This window comes from Panthera tigris, chromosome D2 (assembly GCF_018350195.1).
Source record: "Panthera tigris isolate Pti1 chromosome D2, P.tigris_Pti1_mat1.1, whole genome shotgun sequence".
Lineage (NCBI taxonomy): Eukaryota > Metazoa > Chordata > Mammalia > Carnivora > Felidae > Panthera > Panthera tigris.
The window spans coordinates 22,982,038-23,001,972 of NC_056670.1; the positions used below are offsets into that span (position 1 = coordinate 22,982,038).

General features: G+C 36.2%; 1 protein-coding gene across 4 annotated transcripts in view; it reads left to right on the top strand.

Moving 5' to 3' along the window:
- The window catches only part of CABCOCO1 (ciliary associated calcium binding coiled-coil 1), a 124,835-nt gene extending 105,179 nt beyond the window's left edge, over positions 1-19,656 (top strand). For all 4 annotated transcript variants that reach the window (XM_042960320.1, XM_007095789.3, XM_042960319.1 and 1 more), the window contains 3 exons: positions 13,422-13,544; positions 13,971-14,111; positions 19,263-19,656. In XM_042960320.1, the coding sequence (XP_042816254.1) occupies positions 13,422-13,544; positions 13,971-14,111; positions 19,263-19,337 (339 nt within the window). In that variant the 3' untranslated portion in view covers positions 19,338-19,656. The remainder of the gene's footprint in view (positions 1-13,421; positions 13,545-13,970; positions 14,112-19,262) is intronic.
- The last annotated feature ends 279 nt before the right edge of the window (positions 19,657-19,935 follow it).

Here is a 19,935-nt window from a genome sequence, read left to right on the forward strand (position 1 = left end):
TTATAATGCTGTGCTTCTGTGTCTACAACCAAAAATAAAATTACTTTCCAATAAGCAAGTAAACAAACTGATTACAACAAATAAACTGTAAGGAAAATGGTATCCTTTAGAATAACGAATTACTGTAAAATATCATCTTCCCAGTTGTTTCTTAGTATTTGCAATCATTGCTGAGATGAACAGAAATAAAATGTTTCAAATACAACTAGAAGCTGAAGAAATAGAATGTGCCTTTTCATAACATTTTGATACTCTATCTGTTCTTCAAAACATGCCTTGAACACCATATTCTTCAAAGGTAAAAGCTTCATCTTAGGGCAATGATGATAATCAGATGGCTGAAACTTCCAATGATACTCCAATCCAAAATCTGTTAAGGCTTAGTTGCAGACTGTATAATTAGATTAACCCAATTGGTATTATGGCTTAGTTTTGCAATTTACCTGTAATATTTGAATGGTTTCAGTCCTGGTTTCTTATTTCTAGCAGGATTTCAAAACAGTAGCTCATTGTCCTTGCTTGTTTTTGATTACTTAAATGATGGTAGCTTTGCTGGAATCAATCGATATTACAATCTGTTAAAGCACTATATTACAGCATGTGCTGTTTTCTGATTTTCTTATCTAAATATCAGTTGCCTAATGTATGAAGTTCATTTATAAATACCAGGAAGTTCCCTGAATCAAGTAAATTAACATGCTGGGCCACATTCTCTGGCTTCATTAGCAACCCCTCATGCCAGGGCTGTGTTCATACAAGTGTGAAAACCAGAACGATCCTTCAAGGGCTTTCCTGTCCTGAATAATTTCTTCATCAGGGAACCGGCTACACTCATGCTTATATTCCAGTCTTACCACTACAATGTATTCATTTGGCAGGACTCCATTTCACACGAGCACCTTTTGGAAGAATCTAACCATTAATGGGGAGGAAAATGTCAAGTCAAGGGACCAGGCTGGATGCACAGATGAGGGGAAGTGTTAGTTATAGGTCACAGTAGAAGATCGAGGTGTGGGGCATGGGCTGGTAGCAGGGAAGAGAAACAGAAAAAAATCTTAAAATTTGGCACCCTGTATGTTAATAGCAGGGGGGAAAATGGTGATAGAATGGTCTATTGACCACAAAGATTTCCTACATTTAATTATTCAGTAAATATTTATTACTTTCTCAGTATTTACCAGCCACCTGCCAGGTAATGAAGTGGGGAACAAAACAGACCAAGTCCCTACCCTACCCTTTGTTTATTGTTGTTGTAGACATAAATATGTGACATGAAAAAATATATTTTAAAAAATCAAGCTTCACGCTTTTAAGCTGTTTCCACATGCCTGGCACTGTGTAAGTGCTTTACACATGTTGATTTAATCTTTACAAAACCCTTGCAGTGGGGAACGACTGTTATCCCCATTCTCTAGACAAGGACAGTGGCCTTTGTTGTAGGACCAGGTATGAATAACCATCCTCTGAGAGCTGCACTTATGCCTTTTACTTGTGACAATGACTGTGTTTCAAAATAGCAGATTGTATTTTGGGGGCAAAGAATTTTAAAATAATGTTTGTTCAGTCTGTTTTTCACTCAAAAGAAATGAATCTGGAGAGACTGGGTGGCTTAGTCAGTGAGGCATCTGACTCTTGGCCAGGTCATGATCTCATGGTTCATGGGTCTGGGTCCCACATTGGGCTCTGTGCTGACAAGGTGGCCTGCTTGGGCTTCTCTCTCTCCCTCTCTCTCTCTGCCCCTTTCTCTCTCTCTCCTTCTCAAAATAAATAAATAGACATTTAAAAAATAATGATTCAAACTGAAAACAGGTGTCTAAAATCTATAAGACAGCACAAACACTATAGTCCCTATAGGACAGCTGTTGAGATAAAGCCAATGCACCACTTGGGCTCTGCTAGAAGAGTAACTTGGTACAGTTGTCTAATTCCTTTTATGAAATGGATGGGACTGATCAGGAATTAGAGCCACAGGATGGACAATGAAACTCATCCACAAGAGAACTAATATCTCATTCACCCAGGTTTGACTTTAAAATTATATCAGCCATGAAAATTATTTCACTGCCTTCTGTTGTGAGTAATCGGACTATATTTAATTTTAATCATTAAAATGTAAAAATAATAAAAGCCACCAAAATAGTCTATAGTCAATTTTCTGATAAAGCAAATTTGTTTTTTCCTCCATTTGTGATTTAAAAGGCCTCCAGAAAGTTTTTTGGAACTAAGTGTTAATTAAAAATATGGAAATGGATTTAAAGCACATTACAGCACACAGTGGAAGAATAATCACAAGAGATTTGTTCACATAACCATACTCATTTCTCAATGTGTTTTTAACTGTCTATGTTATTGGTTGCTTTTCTGCATATGCCTGTTCCTAGAAAAAACTGTGATTCCAAAGAAAACAGTAATTACAATTACAACAAATGAGACAAAATGCTATTTGAGCAGGAACATGCAGTTTTCGTCACCAAAAGCAAACGGATGCTCATATACTTTCCTGCTTACAGAAATGAATTAAGCATGTTCTCAAATTTCTTTATAAGCCAAATGCCTTTTATATCTTGCCATCTTAAAAAAAAATAAATCCTCCATATCTTTTGTTGAGTATTTTGGAACTGTGCACAGTAGGACTGTGAGGAACCAGAGAACAAACTCTTTCTGAAATTCCCTGAGAACTTATACTTTCAGATCCCTAGTGTGTATATATCATTTTACTTGTCTGAACCCATTTTTTCACCTGTAAACCAGAGAGAATCATTTTTGGGACAATACACACACACACACACACACACAAATGGAATTCCACTTGCCACCAGGGGTTGGGTGCATGGGCTTTGGAGCCAAAGAGATGTGGGTTCAAGTTCTGACGAATTTGTCATTCTCTAGTTGTGTGACCTTGACTGAGTTACTTAACCCTGTGAGCTTTACGTTCTTCATCCAAAATATGAGTTCAATAAAACCTCTCCTCACAATGTAGCATGAATTGAAGTACCTAATATTTATAGTGTGCTTTCTAACTAGTCCCATTCCAAACTCAGAGTAGATTCCCAATAAACAAGAGCTTCTTTTCTTCATCATCAATGTTCATTTTACTGCTTGGTGACCAGTGCTGCCACAACTCCACTGGGTTCAATTCACAGTACTTGGGGGATTGGGGATGCCGGTGGGTGGCCTATGAAAAGCAATGTGAATCATGGGAGCCTAGAGGTGGGCAACTCAGAAAACTTAAGGATTTTCTGACGGTACATCCATCAGGAGCTATGTGGGGGAAGTGGTATCTCTGATGAATGATTTAGAATTTTAAACTATGCTGTGTAAAACAACCATTAGTCAGTTTAAGCAATGCAATCCAATCAGTCAGAGCTTGTTTTGTCGTTTGGCATTTGATAATCAAACAAATACCCAGGACTCCGTTCATAACTGAGAAATACAGGTATTGCACAGATGCAACAACAAACCATTAGATTTCCTTCTCCAAGTGGCATAATTTTTCATGACAAACTTTTAAACTGAATCATAGCACATCAAACAAATTCGCAACCCTGAAAACTTTTTTTTATTTTTTTATTACATTTCTTTATTTTTGAGAGGCAGAGAAAGACGCAAGTGGGGAAGAGGCAGAGAGAAAAGGAGACACAGAATCCGAAGCAGGCTTCAGGTTCTGAGTTGTCAGCACAGACCCTGATGAGGGGCTGGAACTCACGAACCATGAGATCACAACCTGAGCTGAAGTTCGATGCTCAACTGAGCCACTCAGGCACCCCAGCCCTGAAAACTCTTAAATGAAATGTTACCCTAATGTAGTACCTAACACCTAACGAGTGCCATCTTTGTACAAAGACCTGAGCTACTGTCTCAAGATGAATGACATGGTCTATACCCTCAAGTTGTTTCCACAAAGTGGTGGGAGATATCTCATGCATGGCTATAACTCAAAGTACGAGGTAACAAGTACTGTACAAGGGGAACAAACAAAAAACTGAAGCACAAGGGGATCAAGAAAAACTCCACTGAGGTGAATGAGCTAACCTGGAAGGGCAAATGGAATATTGACTAGCTTGGATGAGGAAGAAATGCCCTCCCAGCAAAGAGGGCAGCACAAGCAAGACTCACTTCTGGGAAAGGACCCCCACCCATGATGTCTGGCTAGCTGGCTCACTCTTTTCATACAGCAAATATTTATTGAGCACCCACTGTTATAGTAGCATGCTTAGTGGGAAAGTAGGGAGTAATCCAGTATGGCTGGAGCTCAGGATCTGTAAAGGCAAGATCTTGGATCTGGAGGCTACATGGTAGGAATGCTAAGAAGAAGAAGGAAGAAGGTGTGACAGATATCTGAAGGTGCCCCCAACACCTGATTGAATGGTAGGGCTAAGGGAGAGGGAACAACTGAAGACAATCTCAAAATTTTGAGTCCCGAGACCAAGAAAATGGTGATGTCATTGAGAGATAAAGAAAATGAAGGAGAAACAGGTTTGCAGGAGATAATTAAGTAGAAATAAATGGACAAGCTGCAACCTGTATAAGATTCCATTAAGTACGAAGACTGTAATCCAAATAGTCTCCAACTTTGTGACAGAAAAATACTGAATCTGAGGATCTGCACAGGCTGGCAACTTTGAGTCTTGTGTAAATAGAGAAAAGGCCACTTGAAGTTTAGTAACATAGGATACAGCATCTGTGACTGAACTAGAGATGACCTAGTCTAACCCCCTAATTTTACAAATAAAGAAAACATGTTCCAGAGATACTCTCTACTGAGCGACAGATCCAGTCCAAGACTCTGACTGTGCATGTAAAGGGAAAAAAATCCAGATTGCTAAAACACTCAAATCTGGAATACAAACACCACCTAAGATTTTCAGAGTTGCTATTATTTCAGTTTGTTTTTAACAGAGTATAGGTGAAAGGGCCTTTTTGAAAAAAATCTATTGCTGTATGTGCCATTGTCCACAAAATCAGTCTTGTAGTTAATTTCCAAGAATTTAGATTCCGTGAAAAGCCTCGGAAACTTAGAGGGCCTAGAGCTCTTCCTGGGAAGGAAAGACAAGACTCTTGTTCAGTTACTGAAATAATGACACCCCCATGTATATAACAATGGACTGCCCTGCATGGAAGGAAGGGCCGGGGTGCTCCCTGAGAGAGCTTTGTTTCTAAATGCCAGGCCCACAAGAGTAATCAACAGCACTTCCCTCCTAAGCAAGAAAAGCCTGACCCGCTGATCATAGAGGAATGACTATAGCAGTTAAAGAATCATTTAATGGAGATTTAAAAAAGGGGGGTGGGGTGGGTGAAGGGAGCTAAGCTGAGGGGGAAATATTTATAACTGTGACAACATGTTTCCTTGTAATAATTTATGAGCCCACTGGAGAAAAAGGAAACACACAAACTATGAATAAAATATCCAAAATGTAAACATCATGCCTTCTGTGAATTTTCTTTAGTTAAAAATTAAGGTTGAGGTTGACTAAAGTAAATGACTACATTTTCATGGTCTCTTATTTCCTTGATGCTAAGGGTTACCAACTGATTTACAACTTCCTGTGTTGTTTTTTAATCTATATTTGTCAGCACATTTTTAATGTCAGATTACTTAAAATAGACATCTTGAGTCCAAGAGGTCAGAAATAATAATATTATGTTGACTTCTCTAAGGATTTCAGAGTACTTTAAAGATATTCTCATTTAGCCTAAAAAAGCTTTATATTTCTAAATGAAATTAATTTCAGTATAGTGTTAAGAAGGGTTTTTTGTTTGTTTTGGTTTGTTTTTGGGGGGTTTTGTTTTGTTTTGTTTTTTTGCTTACAACCCTTGATGACTTCAGGACTGAAGTGCAAGTCAATTGGTATGCTTTGAAGTTAAATAAATTACATGGATAGCTTTATCCAAATAGTTTCAGCCTCCTCTTACTCAGGTAGTTTAAACTGTGAAAATAACAGGAAGTCCATGAAAAGAAAAAGACTAGCACCAAGGACTTAGGGTTCCTTCATTTATTGTAGTTTCCCTTCTAACCATTATAATTTATTATCTCCTATAATTTCTGTAAATTACAGGTACTTGTTCAAAAAGAATATTCTCAAATATAAAAGCCATGCAATAGTTTTGTCTTCACAGAAGTTATCATACGATGTAATTAAAATGCAACATATATAAAATCAATTTTTAAAATTTATATTTGAAAATTCAAAACAAGCTTTCCACAAAGATAATTGCATAATCATCTTTATTATGCTAATTTACAGATACTGATACTTAATTTCAAATTCTTAGAATAGGAGATAATTTAGAGTATTTCCTCAATTTTAAATAATAAAAACCATCAAACTTTACATGGAACACCAAGATAAAACCAAAACAAATTTATCCATGATCAGAACTTTTTGAAATACTTTATACTGAATTCAAGGATATGCGTTTTAGCGTATAAGCTAAGCAAATATACTCTGAGTGGCTTTTAAAAAATATTTTTGAAAAGCATTAGTTATTTTCCAACTATATCTAATAGAACCAGCCAGATTTTCATTCTCTGACCCTTAGGAAGTCACAAGATAAGGTCAATCTAAGAATCAGAAGTACAGTGTTGAACTTAGCAGGTTCAAGAGCTCCAGTGTTTCAATTTTCACAAGAAGGACATGCTAAAAATGTGTCCTATGTGCCCTAACTCTTTACTTTTGATGAAATCTGTTAAAGGAAATCTTTCTGAAATGAACTCAGTCTGGAGAACCACAGACCACATCGGTTGCTGAGAAACAAAAGGTGAAAAGAATGATAAATGGGGTCGGGGGTTGAGGGGGGGTGGGCGGGTCGGGGGAGAAGCAGATTTTCTACTTTTGAAAGTTAGATCTAAACATTCTGCTTTTCTAAATAGGTGTCTTGCTGTAGTCCTGAGCGTGCCACACAACAAAGAAGTATGTCATGCTATCTAGGTCTCCAGAGGGAAGTTATTTGGGTCCAAGGAATTCTTCAAATAAGATGGCATTGGATATGTGTTTGGTAATTTAAAGGCTGTGACTATTTAGAAACAGGATGATGGCATGTACTTATTAACAAATTCTTCTGAGTTAGCTGGACTCTTTGGGCAATGTGAACAATTACATATAGACATAGCATGGACCAGTATTCTTAATATGGTTACTCTACTCTTTCAGTTCTGGCTTTAGAAAAATGATCCTTTCAATAATAACAGTAATTATAAATAATAATAATACACCTTTGGGTTTAATAATACTTTCCCTTTGAAGAACTCCCAGAATTTTCATCCACATTACCTAATTTGTGCTTGAAACAATTCAACGAAGTAGCCAGGTAGCAATTATCATTATCCTACTTTTACAGATAAACAAACTGAGGCCTAGGGATTTTCTTAGCATCACACAATTAGGAATAGAGCCAAGTCTAAAGCCTGTAATTCAGTGGTCTATCTTCCAGATTATTGCCATCTTTAGAAAATATCTGGGTATCTGAAGAATTGTTCTATCCCTCAGGAAATGTTTATGCTACAGCCAGATCAAAACATCTTTTTCTTTTAAATTGCATTTACATTATGAGAAGGTACTTTTTTTCCAAATTCATTAGAGAGGATTTTGCTGTCGGAGGTCATTAAGATAGAAGTACTCAGATTTCTTTTCAAATTGTAATGTTGGCCTTAAGCAGAACTATGGCTTGGAAATGCTAAAGATGTCTAAAATATTCTGGAATCAGTTCCTTTAGTTATTTAACTTAAAAAAAAAATGTCAAGCCCAAGTTAAACAAGATCAAATCAGGGGATATAAATAAAAATGGGCACAAGGTGTTAACTCAAGTGTCCTAGCCAGACTGCAATTTGGTTTACTGCAGCCTGCCAACTTAAATTCCTCTTTGCAGCTTCAGCTGGAATGGGTAGTCTTCATTTCCTGTCCTAACTTGTCCTGTGTCACCCATCACCGTTCAGGTGATTAGCATGTGGATCTGGTGGTCTCAAAGCTCTATTAAGTTATAGATGTTCAAACTGCCGGTATGTTGTGGATAAAAATAGAAGTTGCTATTAGATGTCTATTCATACCCTGCAGAAGCCTGGCGACATTTTGAACCTTTTCAAAATGTAAATACTGCATATTAAGCACAGGAAAGAAAATTAATGTGCTGCATTTGCAAATTTATTTCCAAGTCAAAAATGCAAAGGGGGAGGAGGGCTCTTGTAGCAGAATTGATATTCTACATTTACAGGGTATATTAAGAAGTTTGTAATGGCCTGAACACAAAAGAAAACACTTTAGAAATGGATTAATTGAAGTTTCTCTGATAATCTTAGCCTGTGAATTTCCTCTCTTTTGATTTCAAATTTATGGCCTCAGTATGACATTACCAGAGTTTATTGCATTTTACAGGTGGCATTCATATGTTGTTACTTTTTGTGTAGTATATTGTGGGCAATGGGTTACGATTTTTGTTAAAAATTTCCAGAACCACACATGTACTACTTCATTAGACTTGCAAATGAGTAATGCCTTTTTTCAAGGGGAGAAAATAGTTAAAACATTACAGGAATTTTTGTGCCTTTTCTCCTTAGTTAGTATTGGGAAATGTGTGCAATAAAGTTTGCTTTTTGAAACTTTGACATTTTGTAGTAAGTTTTGATTTACATATGAAGTCATCATCTGACAATTTGAAACAAATGTCTTTTTAAAGCATACCAGTTTTTTATGTATTTCTATCGCTCAGAAAAGGCTTAACAGATTTATCTTGCTTCCTGCCATTCAAAACAGTGGAAAGTTTTCATTTCAATGACATTTTTTAATATCTTGAATAATTTAATAATTGTATTTAATAATTTAATAATTGCCACCTTGATCATAGATTTCATCAGTACAAACACTACCCACAAATCATCTACCTTTTTTTGCCAATGGAAAACAATAAAAGAGTAAAATAAGTAACAATAAAAACAATAAAAAAACAATAACAAAAACAAATAAATAGCAAAAACAATTAACCAGAGTTGATACTATCAATGATGTTAACACACAAAGTAGAAAAAGAAAGCAGGAAGTAATGCAGTTTTCAGATAAAATTTTTATACTTTTTCTCAGACATAGTAAAGATCTGAAGCAGATTCTAATTCCTGTCAGCATTTTGTAAACCTAAACTGTCCCTGTACTTAGTTCCAGGGGGGTTCAAAATTCCTATCATTTATTCCCATGATGGATGTCCATTTCATACTGAATATGTAAAGTCTTAAAAGTATTCTAGTGATTTCATTTGGCTTGTAAAGTAAAGATCTTGGATTTTTTAAAACCTACATAATGTTCAGCGATGAAATTTTGTACTTACGAGTATTAAATTATGCCAAAAAACCATTTACTTGATATTCTTTAAATACCATAGTACAATTCCACTAAAGCTCAGATTGTAAACCATCTTAAATAATGCTAATGCAGTATGCACATAATGAACAATATAACTAACTTAAGTTAATTTTCATGTAACAGATAACATCTGGGGGAAATGTATAGTGGTAAGTTATGCAAAACTAATTTTCTAGCGACCACATCTGTAGATGTTATTTATTGTATGTTCACTTAACAGTCCATTATTCTGTTTAGAAATCTATTCTCTCCTTTATTAGAGCTTTTAATGTACTCACCTTGGTTCAAATGGTCTGCTCATTATCAGAAAAAATATAAATGGCATTCACATGGAACAACATGATTGTTTTTATTATATCCATTTGTGTGCAAGCATTCAAAAATGGCAAGAGAAACACATTTATTGCTTTACATTCAAAGTAATATTTAGGGGGTATTTGAAAGTCAAGCAAAACCAATCATTTGGCCAAATGGATGTATGTGTATAATCAGAAACTCCTGATTTTTAATCTCAGCATTAGGCCTCAGGCAAGTCACTTAAAGTCTTTTCCTTTGTTTCTTGATCTGAAGATTATGGGTGCTATTCTCTTATAGAAGAAGAAAGGGTGTTGCTAACACAGGGTACCAAAGAGGAGTGTTTTTTTAATAAACACACTTGATCTTTCTTCTGTTTTTATTTTTTGAGGTTTAAGAGGTAACGTATTAGACTTTTTAGGAAAAAAATATGAGACAATTACAATGCTACAGGAATGTATAAAAATAGTTATAAAACTAGCTTTATTTAATTTGCTTCAACTATTCATAGACTTGAGGAAATTATAACGTTCTTTCAGAAAATCTAACTTAATAAAGCTGACCATGTCTTTCTGTTTTAAATAGATTTTATTACAGAACCAGTGATGTTGTAAAACATGAGGTTTTGTTAAAAAAAAAAATACAAAGGCCTAATTGTATTTTTTTAAGAAAGTATTGCATCAGACGGTTTCATTTAAACATATTTGCTGGCTCTGTGCTCTCACCACAATTATTGATTCTAATTTTCCTTAAACTTGTTTTTGAAAAAGACTACTTAGTGGGGGGAAAAAGCACTATGATGCTTCTGGTATTATGTTTATTTCAAACTATATATTTGACGGTACGCTTTCTTATTATTAATGAAATGACTTTATATTTACTCCCATTTGAAACCGGACTTTTCTTTCCTTTACAGTGTTTTTACTCAGACAGCCAAATGTAACTCTTTGTGAAAGAGAAAAATGTAGCTGTGATTTGATTCGTTGATAGTATGCAAGACACTCTGAAGAAGAGAAATTCTCACCCCCAGTTTTTGTGCAGGAATTAAATCAAATGAATTCCTGTATGAGCTATATTCATAAAAATCAAGCAAAAGAGTTTCTTGAGATAAACAGGAGCTTCACTCCACCAAAAAAATAATAATGTAGAGCTGGGAGTGACCCAAGTTCCCAAGTGTGTGCCCAGTGCACACACACACACACACACACACACACAACCAGTGCCAGAGACCAGGAAGACTGGTAGTTGGCAGGTATTTCGGATGAGCCATATAAAGAAATGCAGACCAAGGGGATGTGAGGGATGGAGTGAAAAAACTGAGCACCCGTATCTGCTTGCAGTCATGTGTATGATCCGATGGAAGGAAGGGCACAGGGGGGCAGGGGGAAGAATTTGCTACCACCAGGATGCAGGGGTGACCTACTTAGAACTTCCACCAAGGGGTGAGAGAAAATTAGCAGAAAGCCCTACCTGTGTGTAGAAAAGCAGAGCTGTAAGACATATTTAGCAAGAGCAACAAAATAAAATTCTGTTTCATGAAAAGAAATGTTTTACTTTGCATATTACCTCATGCTTTCTTTCAGCGCTTACAGTAAACTCAGGAAACCCCATTCAGTTCCTTTCTCTCCTCTTTCCAATGTCTAACTCAACTCCACTTCCCCCAAATTCTTATTCCTCACCCTCTGTTAAAGTCTATACTACTAAATAAATACCTCATCATCTGCCCTTGTCTCTGGATTCCCATGTGCAACTTATTTATTTTACCTGTAATGTTGCAAAGGACACTAAAATATATTTAGCTGTTTCATTTTCCTAGCTTGGGCAAATAAAGAGCAATGCAAGGTTTGGGAGGATGAAAAACAAGCATGATGAAAAAAGGTACAAATAATTTTGTGGGAAGATGAAAATGCTTGTACATCCCATTTGGGGAAAAAAAATCACGTATAAACATGATGAGAGAAAAGAATTGCTCTGATATTTTTTTTGTATTCTATATTGATTAACCTTTAGTCAATTTGAGATGAAAATCTGGTGAACAACAATATAAGATGTCACCTAACAGAAGAGATTAAGCAATTGATAATATCGATAATTTCCAAGTATGGTGGCATGATGATGTGCATACTGAAAACCACATAGGCCAAGAAGTTGGCACAGCAGGTCTAAATCCCCGTCCTGTCACTAGTAATGAGTTGACCATAAGACAATCATTTAATTGCTTGGTTTCTAAATTGCCTTGACTATAAAGTTTTAACAGTTCCGTCCTTCTATATATCTATACAAACTAGCAACTTCCTATAAAATTGAATTAAAATTAATAATATGAATTCAATGCAAACATATAGGGATGGCTAGATAATAGCTTAGCTTCTGAGACCTTCCCAAACCTATCTTAATAAATAATAGTATTAATATTCAAATGATGAAATATTATAACACAAAAGTTATACATTATTACATTATTACATATTTAACAGGTAAGTTAACATGAACTATTGTGGAGAAGTCAGAAATTAATGTATGATGACTTCAGATATTCCAGGTCCCATAGGATGGTGAATATTTGGTGATATTCTGCATTTCTAGAGTTTTGTCTTTAAACTTGTATGCTCAGGGTCTGAGTTTGTCAGCAGACAGTGGGTGACTTCACCTCAGGGCTTCAAAAATGAGCTCGTGAGAGCTTACTATACAAACTAGAACATCAATGTACTGATTTACAGTGAAGAATGTAATAGGCATGAAAATCAAAGCACTCAACTGAGCATGTCTTTACAGATCAATTGAGATGGGAAGTCAAATTGTGATCAAAACGTTGCTTGTCAAACATGGAATCAGAACAAAAGGAACTAATTAAATGATTCAGATGTTTGATCCCATCAGTACCTCATCTCTTTCTAACCTCCAAGTCAGGGTGGAATGGACACTGCCTAAGTTGACTTCTTTAACTCCTGTTTTTCATTTCTGCTGTTGACCACCCATCACCCTCCCTGAAATTTGCACATTTGCTACAGAATTATTCAATGCTCACGGTGAAGTCTTGTCTTGTCCCCAGTGTTTTTGGTTGATTTTGCAAATCTCCCCTGATTTACAGTGTGCTGGCTTTTATACATTAACCTTTAGAGCCTTTATTGTCCTCATCACGAAGTTCTTGGTGGCCAACAGCCGCACTCTGCTGAGTAACATCAATCACCATTAGGCTGTCATTGGGTGTTTCAAGAACCCAACCTCTGCCAGAATTGGATAAGGCATGCAGAAGATCTAAAACATGGTTTCCTACAGAGAGCTTGTAGGCAGCAGGAAGGACACACTGACACATAAAACAGTTAAAGATCAAGACAGTATAAAATAAAGTTCTAACCACATAGTATAGAAAGAGAATAAGACAGTGGGAAGAATAAAATGCTAATTATAAGATACAGAGATACAGAGACCAAAAAGCAATAGAGAACTAACAGGGCAGTGGTGTCAAGAATTCAGAGGAGATAGCACTTAAAATATAATAGAATTGGAACTATATAAATATATATTTAATATATAAATATTATATAAATATAAATATAAATATTATATGTGTAGTTATATTAATTATATATAATTATATATTAAATCTCATATACTTTTAATTAATTTGATTACCTATTATATATGTTATATAGTATATGCTATGTATTATATATTATATATTCATTATAATATATAGAGAGAAATTAATGGATTGGCGGAAACTGTGGTTACTCACCAGAGGCTTTGTCATGATACAGTTCTTTTCTTCCCCTCCAGCAAATGATAGAGGTTGTCAAGCCTTCAGGTGGTCTCCTTCCAGATCCTCTAGAAGAAGGAATCTCATTTGACATTTATTCAACATTCATAGAACCACCCCCAACATTGGATGCAGAAGTGAAGGTATGTTTCCTTTTGTCTCCTAATTCACCTTATCTCAGTGTTATATTCTCTAAGGGCAGGAGGAAAGAAAGCAAATGCTCTTCCATTTTCTTTCCCTTCTGATTTTTCCTAGCTCAATACAAATACTTCTTTTAGGGTTGCTTCACAGATGGGCCAGATGAGAACGGTTTAGCAATTTTAATCTCTCCTTCTCCAGCCTCCCCAGTCTCCACCTCCACTTTCCTAAGAGTAAGCACTGATTGCCACCGTGACTTGATCTGTCAAGATGCTCATGAATAATGAAAATGCAGGATAATAGCAAATCAAATTCTCCTTCGAGACTGGCATCATTCCTTGTAGAAAAGTACCCAAGAGAACTTGAGGTTACATATAGCTCACTGAATGCTCCTGAAATCACTTGAGTGTTGTTCTCTTTTGATATTCCAGGGGTTGGATCAAGAACAAGTCCCTGAGGAATTCCAGTCAGAAGCCAACATTTCCGATGCGGATCCTTTAGTGGGTTTCACCATTGAAGATATAAAATCAGTGCTGGGTCAAGTCACAGATGATATTTTAATCGGCATTCAGGTACTCAGCCTTGATAGCGTGCTCACTTACTTTATTATTATTGGTTAATTAGGCAACCTCCACCTTAGGTCTGTAAATATTATCCACACTCTGCTAACAAGAGCGATGCTTAATGATGGAGGACCTCAGTTCAACATCTCCACATAATTCTCAGTTGAGTCATCGGAGATTCCAGAAGATCACAAAACAGATTCACTAACAGCACCTAGTGTGCTGTGTGTTGCCAGTTTACAAAATCATCTGGCACTGAAACCGAAAAAATAACATGGTAAAGACTTAGTGCCTGTCATACTGTAAACATTGCTCCTGCAAGAGTAAATGGAGCACATTGCTAACAGTAAACACCGATTCTTCAGTAAGTCTTCTCACCAAATTTCTAACGAGAGGTTTTCAAATCTTTCTCTCAGATACTCTCAGAGGTTACTCTCTGAGAGAGGTTTTCTCTCAGATACTTTGTTCCATTTTACATATCACTAATAAGCAATTTACACCAAAGGCTGCATGGAAATAGTGATGGAACAGCCGTCCTGGTAGCAACTGTCAATGATGTATCAGTCAGTTCAACTCTGTGCGTGGATATTTTTCCTGTCCAAGAAAACAAAGCAAACCAAGACAAAAACCACTTCTACCTCAACACAAAGGCTTGCATCATTTTCCAGGCAAAATGATTAACCAAGTGAATTGCAAATTTGAAGAAGATTTATAATTTCTTATAGAAATGACTATGAATCAATAGAACAATATACTACATGTTTCAAATATTAATGCATCTCAGGGAAAGATTTAATTGTTATCTGAACATGAGACTATATATAAAAAGCATACTGTATTAACAACTAATTTAGAAAGAGCAAAAGATTAGTTAGCTTGGCATAAGCATACCTTGTTACTTGTTAATCATCAAATGTTAATGCACTATTTATGTGAACGTTTAATGGTTTGATACGAACAGAATCAGCCAAAGTCCTCGGCTTAATAAGGGGTGTTTAGTGTTTACCAGAAATAGTGGTAGAACACGTTTCACACAAAGCTTTATTGTTAACAACCCCATGAATGTAATAGCTGGTTACTGTGTGGAAGGGCAGAGTGCAGTTGAAATAAACTGAACTCAGAACATATCTCCTTTATAGATTTGATAACGTTTCATCTAAATATAGTTTATGTATAATCATGGCCCTGGGCTCCTTTGCCATCCTACAGCTCTGAAATTATTGCTGAGGAACTACTAGACAGTAATAGAATTGTTTGCAGGCCCCCAAATTGAAAACATCTTTACCGAGGCCATGTTCCATGGAGTGAGCAGTGTATTTTTAACTATTCATTGACTTTTTTTTTTTTTTTTACTGTTAGTGTTTGTAGCATTTATATCACTCCTCTGTAACAGAGAGAGTATGATTGCTATATGTGCGCGTTATTGTCCCTTTGGCCTGAAGCCAACCTTGCCAGGCCTGGATGTTCATTAGCTGGTTCATCCCAGTGTGATTAGACATAGAAAGAATGTGGACAAGGGGTGGGAGGTGCGGATCCTTTAGGTGCCACAACCATTTCCATTTTCAGTGTATTCACGGACGTTAGCCTGGGCCAATTACTGCCAATTTTTCAATAAAATGGCTTGGTGATGTGGATTTACACAATGTCTCAAGATAACAAACCCCTTTATGTATTTTCGCTTAATAATCCTCATAAACTACATGAGAATTAGCCAGGCACTTCCCTGATAAATAAATTGAAAAATGATAGACACAGGAAGACTAAATCATTTATCCATCATTTCCAGGGTCAGAAACTTCCCTAAGTGGAAGCTATGACCTGGATTCTAGTTCTAATTCCAGTGTTACCCACAAAAACCACATAACCCCTAATATCATGACCAAGCTACTTTGGATACTTTAATACTACCGTGGTGTGGCACTATTTCAGTGTTTACCCTTGTGTCTTGGTCAGGTTCCAAGTTTAATTATTTCTCTGCCTACCTAAATGTCTTCCCCTGTTTTAGATGGGTAAGTTATTCTCGCCTTCTAAACCCTGCCTTCCAGCGTCAATGGCCCTTAAAACTGCAGCATGCCTGTTCAAAGGTAGCCCCCTGTCAGTGGTTAGGGTATGAATACACTGAATTGCTGTGGGAACATTTAATGAATGAGTATTTGTAAGATGTTTTAAATTTTCCAATATTTTTCCCTCCTTTATTTAAGAGCCATACTGTTATTATGATTTTTAGAGGAAAAGGCAGTTAGAAAATTCATGTTTTGGGTTCAGTTTTTTTAGAGCTCCTTCTCCAGTGTGGTTTCAGGCATTTTCCACTTTCTATAGCTCAGAAATTTCAGAGAATGTAGTGTGAATCTTTACATTTTGTATATTAATCCACTTACTTTCCCATTGACTCACTTTATATTTCTAGAGATTTATTAAGAATGAAGTTATCTTGGCCCTGAGATGTTAATTATAATTATTACTGAAGAGAGCAAACATTTTAAGTTTATATAGTTTAGGTATTTTAATTTTAAAGATACATTCAAGATGAAATTATTTTGGCCCTGAGTTGTATAATAAAAATTATACCCAATGGAGCAAACTTTAATATATTTAAAGAATTACATTTCAGAGAAATATGAATACTAACACTAAATTCTTACATTAAATGTTGGCTCTTGGCCCTGTCTAAGCAATAGGGTAAAATAATGTGAAAACCTTGAAGGAAGTTTGCCATCTTGGGACATTAGGTATTTTTAGGTAAATTTGAATTTCCAGGTTAGAAAAGCTGAATTTGACATCACCTCAAGGTAGTGGTCAATGAGAGGCTGTTGAGCCCAGATCATGGATTTTCCATTCTTCCCTTAAAATAAATAGAAACTTTCACTCGTTAGTGGTCTTAGGACAGCTTATCTGTTCAGCAGTGTTCTGAGGAATAACAAGGAGACATGGTAGACTGACAATCTCATTCTTGACCAGACAGGGAGTCTTTTCATCCAGGCTCTGCTGGTTGTGCCTGAACTGAAGTAGTGATCACCGCAGTCCAGAGCTGTGAAACCTAGCTCCCCTCTGTCAGTGCACTGTGCTGCTGGGTACACATCTTACCCGCATGAACCTTCTCCCCAAAGCCCACACCTGTGTCCGTGAATTTTGTTTCAGTGAAATACCAGAAAGATCTCCAGGTTAATGTGAAAACACTGGTGACACAGGGAAACTGAGGCTGATCAATGCTAGTACATATCCATAGTCAAAAGAAATGAAATTATTAGTGGACATAGAACACATGAATTGAAAGTGGAAAGAATTAACTGTTTAGTTAGAGTAGTGCTTCCCAATCTGGAATTGAGACAAGATTATTTCTTCAAACCTATATGGTCTAATATGTTGCATGCCAGAAAGAAACAAGAGTAACACATTTTAAAAATATTTCTCAAGGGGTCCCTGGGTAAGTCAGTTGAGCGTTAGACTCTTGATTTTGGCTCAGGTCATAATCCCAAGGTTGAGGGATTGAGACCCGCATCAGGCTCCTGCTTAGGTTTCTTTCTCTTTCCCTCTGCCCCTCTCCCCCAGTTGCATTCGATCGCTCTAAAAATTTTTTTAAAAATTCACAAAGTCATACTAATGAAATATAACACTGGTGAATATATCACAAAATCAAGAGTTGGAATTAAGAATTTAAAAATTAGCATGTAATGTTAACATACTTAATTATCAATCACTTAATTTTTCAGGTAAAAACTAATACCCAAGGTAACCAAGTGACTTGTCCAAGATTATGTAACTAAATTAATCCCTTGGTCTCCAGCTCCTAGACCAGTGCTCTTTCCAGATCTACCAAAATCATGCCCAAGGGGATCAGTGACTCCTAAACAATGACAGAGTTCCTTTGTAACCCTGAGGACCAAGTTCATTCTTCCTTGCCTCCTCCACCCAAACACTAGGAAACAAAAAAGGAATACAATGGGAAACCAGAGGCCAGAGTTTGATAAAACTTGTAGGGCTTGATAAAACTTGAACCAAAGAAGAAGGATACTTTCATGAGGATCCAGAATTGTTGACACCAATGCCATCTTCTCAGAAATACTGATTCTTACCAGTGAAGTTGAAACAAAATCTCATCAGGTAAGGTAACCAGGGTATACATTTCGAAACTACCTGTTATGGTTGTACTTATAAATAAATAAATAAGAATGAAAATTTATATGTGGACCAAAACAGTATTTGATTTTTTAAATTTATTCTGTATAAATTGAAATAATAGATGTTTTCTCAAAATACAGTTACCCTGAGGACATCAAATTACGTTGCAGATGTTCACATTCTAAACTTCGAATTGCTTATTAGTACTTATGTGTATAAACTACTCCTCATACACGCGTAAACTTTTTTAAAATCCCCTAAACAAAACACTAGATTTACCACATTGCTTACCACTGGTTTCTCTATACCTAATTTTATTATCTATCATGAAAAAGGGAAGACATTTCCGGGACTACTAATGTTCAGATAATGTAAAAGGATTTCTGGAATTGTGCAGGTAGCAATGTCAGCCCACAGAATATCACTGCCAGAGGCTAAATGCTATCACAGCTGCAGCAAACACTAAAACCTGTCAGCAATCGCTTTACTTTTTTATACCAAAACTATACCACAAAGTGGCATAATTCCAAGAGTTATAATGTATGATGAATATTCTTAATTATCAGAATTGTTCCAATTGTGAGATTATTTGTGTTGTTATACCACAACAGAGGCTTTCCGGGATCCCATTTAGAATGTATTACACAGGAGACAAAAACATCATTGAACAGGGGTGGGGGTACCAACAAGAGCGCACTAACTGAGCCCAGAGCAGTTATTCTGATTCGGTGCTTATTGGTAAAGTCTGTCTGAAAATACAGATAAATTAGCCTATCTGCCAACACGAGGCTGTGTGAAAAATGGCTGTCCAAATACCACTTCCTGTTCGCAGCAGCCACGCTATACATGGGGAGTGTGCAGAGAAATATGATAGAGTGTTATCACATCACTACAGGCCGAAACACGGCTCTGTCTGCAAAACAGGAAGGTGTGTGAGGGATAATGTCTGTCTTTAGGCACTATAGTATGTCAAAACCGCAAAGACAATGTGCAGCAAAAGATAGCTTCATCATAACCACTTTTTTATGATTGTCTTCACAGACCGAGATAAACGAAAAGCTGCAAATACAGGAAGAGGCCTTCAATGCACGAATAGAAAAACTGAAAAAGGCCTGAGGACTTAGTGCAAGGAGAGTGATGCTTAAACTTCAGAGAAACAAATAAAACCAGCCAGAATAATAGACTCTCCAGAGCAGCAGATATCCTTCCTTTCGTTGGGAGAGGGAAACCAAGCCCCACTTTTTATTATCCTAAGTAATTAGAAAAGTATTGGCCCCATTTTGCTATCTCCTGTCCCATAACAGCCTCTGAATTTATTGCACTAAGTGTAATAAGAACATTCTGTATACAAGAGTTTGGAGAATTATATATAAAAATACAATTACTTTTACGATACTCCTTTGACATTTTGACTAATAAATGCTATTCATCTTCAGGGAGAATGAAGCCCACTTTTTTTAAATAAGGAAAAATAATAATAATTTTATCCATATTGACCCAATGAACTGCCACATTACTGGAGCCCTGTGAACAGATAACCACATGGCCAAGGATAAAACTTGCTAAACAATAGCAATTAAAATGCATATACTATGGGTTTTTTCCCCCTTAAATCGCTTGGTTTTCTTATTTAAACGTTTCAGTGTGAAACCAATTTTCTGAAATTATATAATGCAGTTTGAAACACTTTAATTTATTCTGTACCGTATTTGTT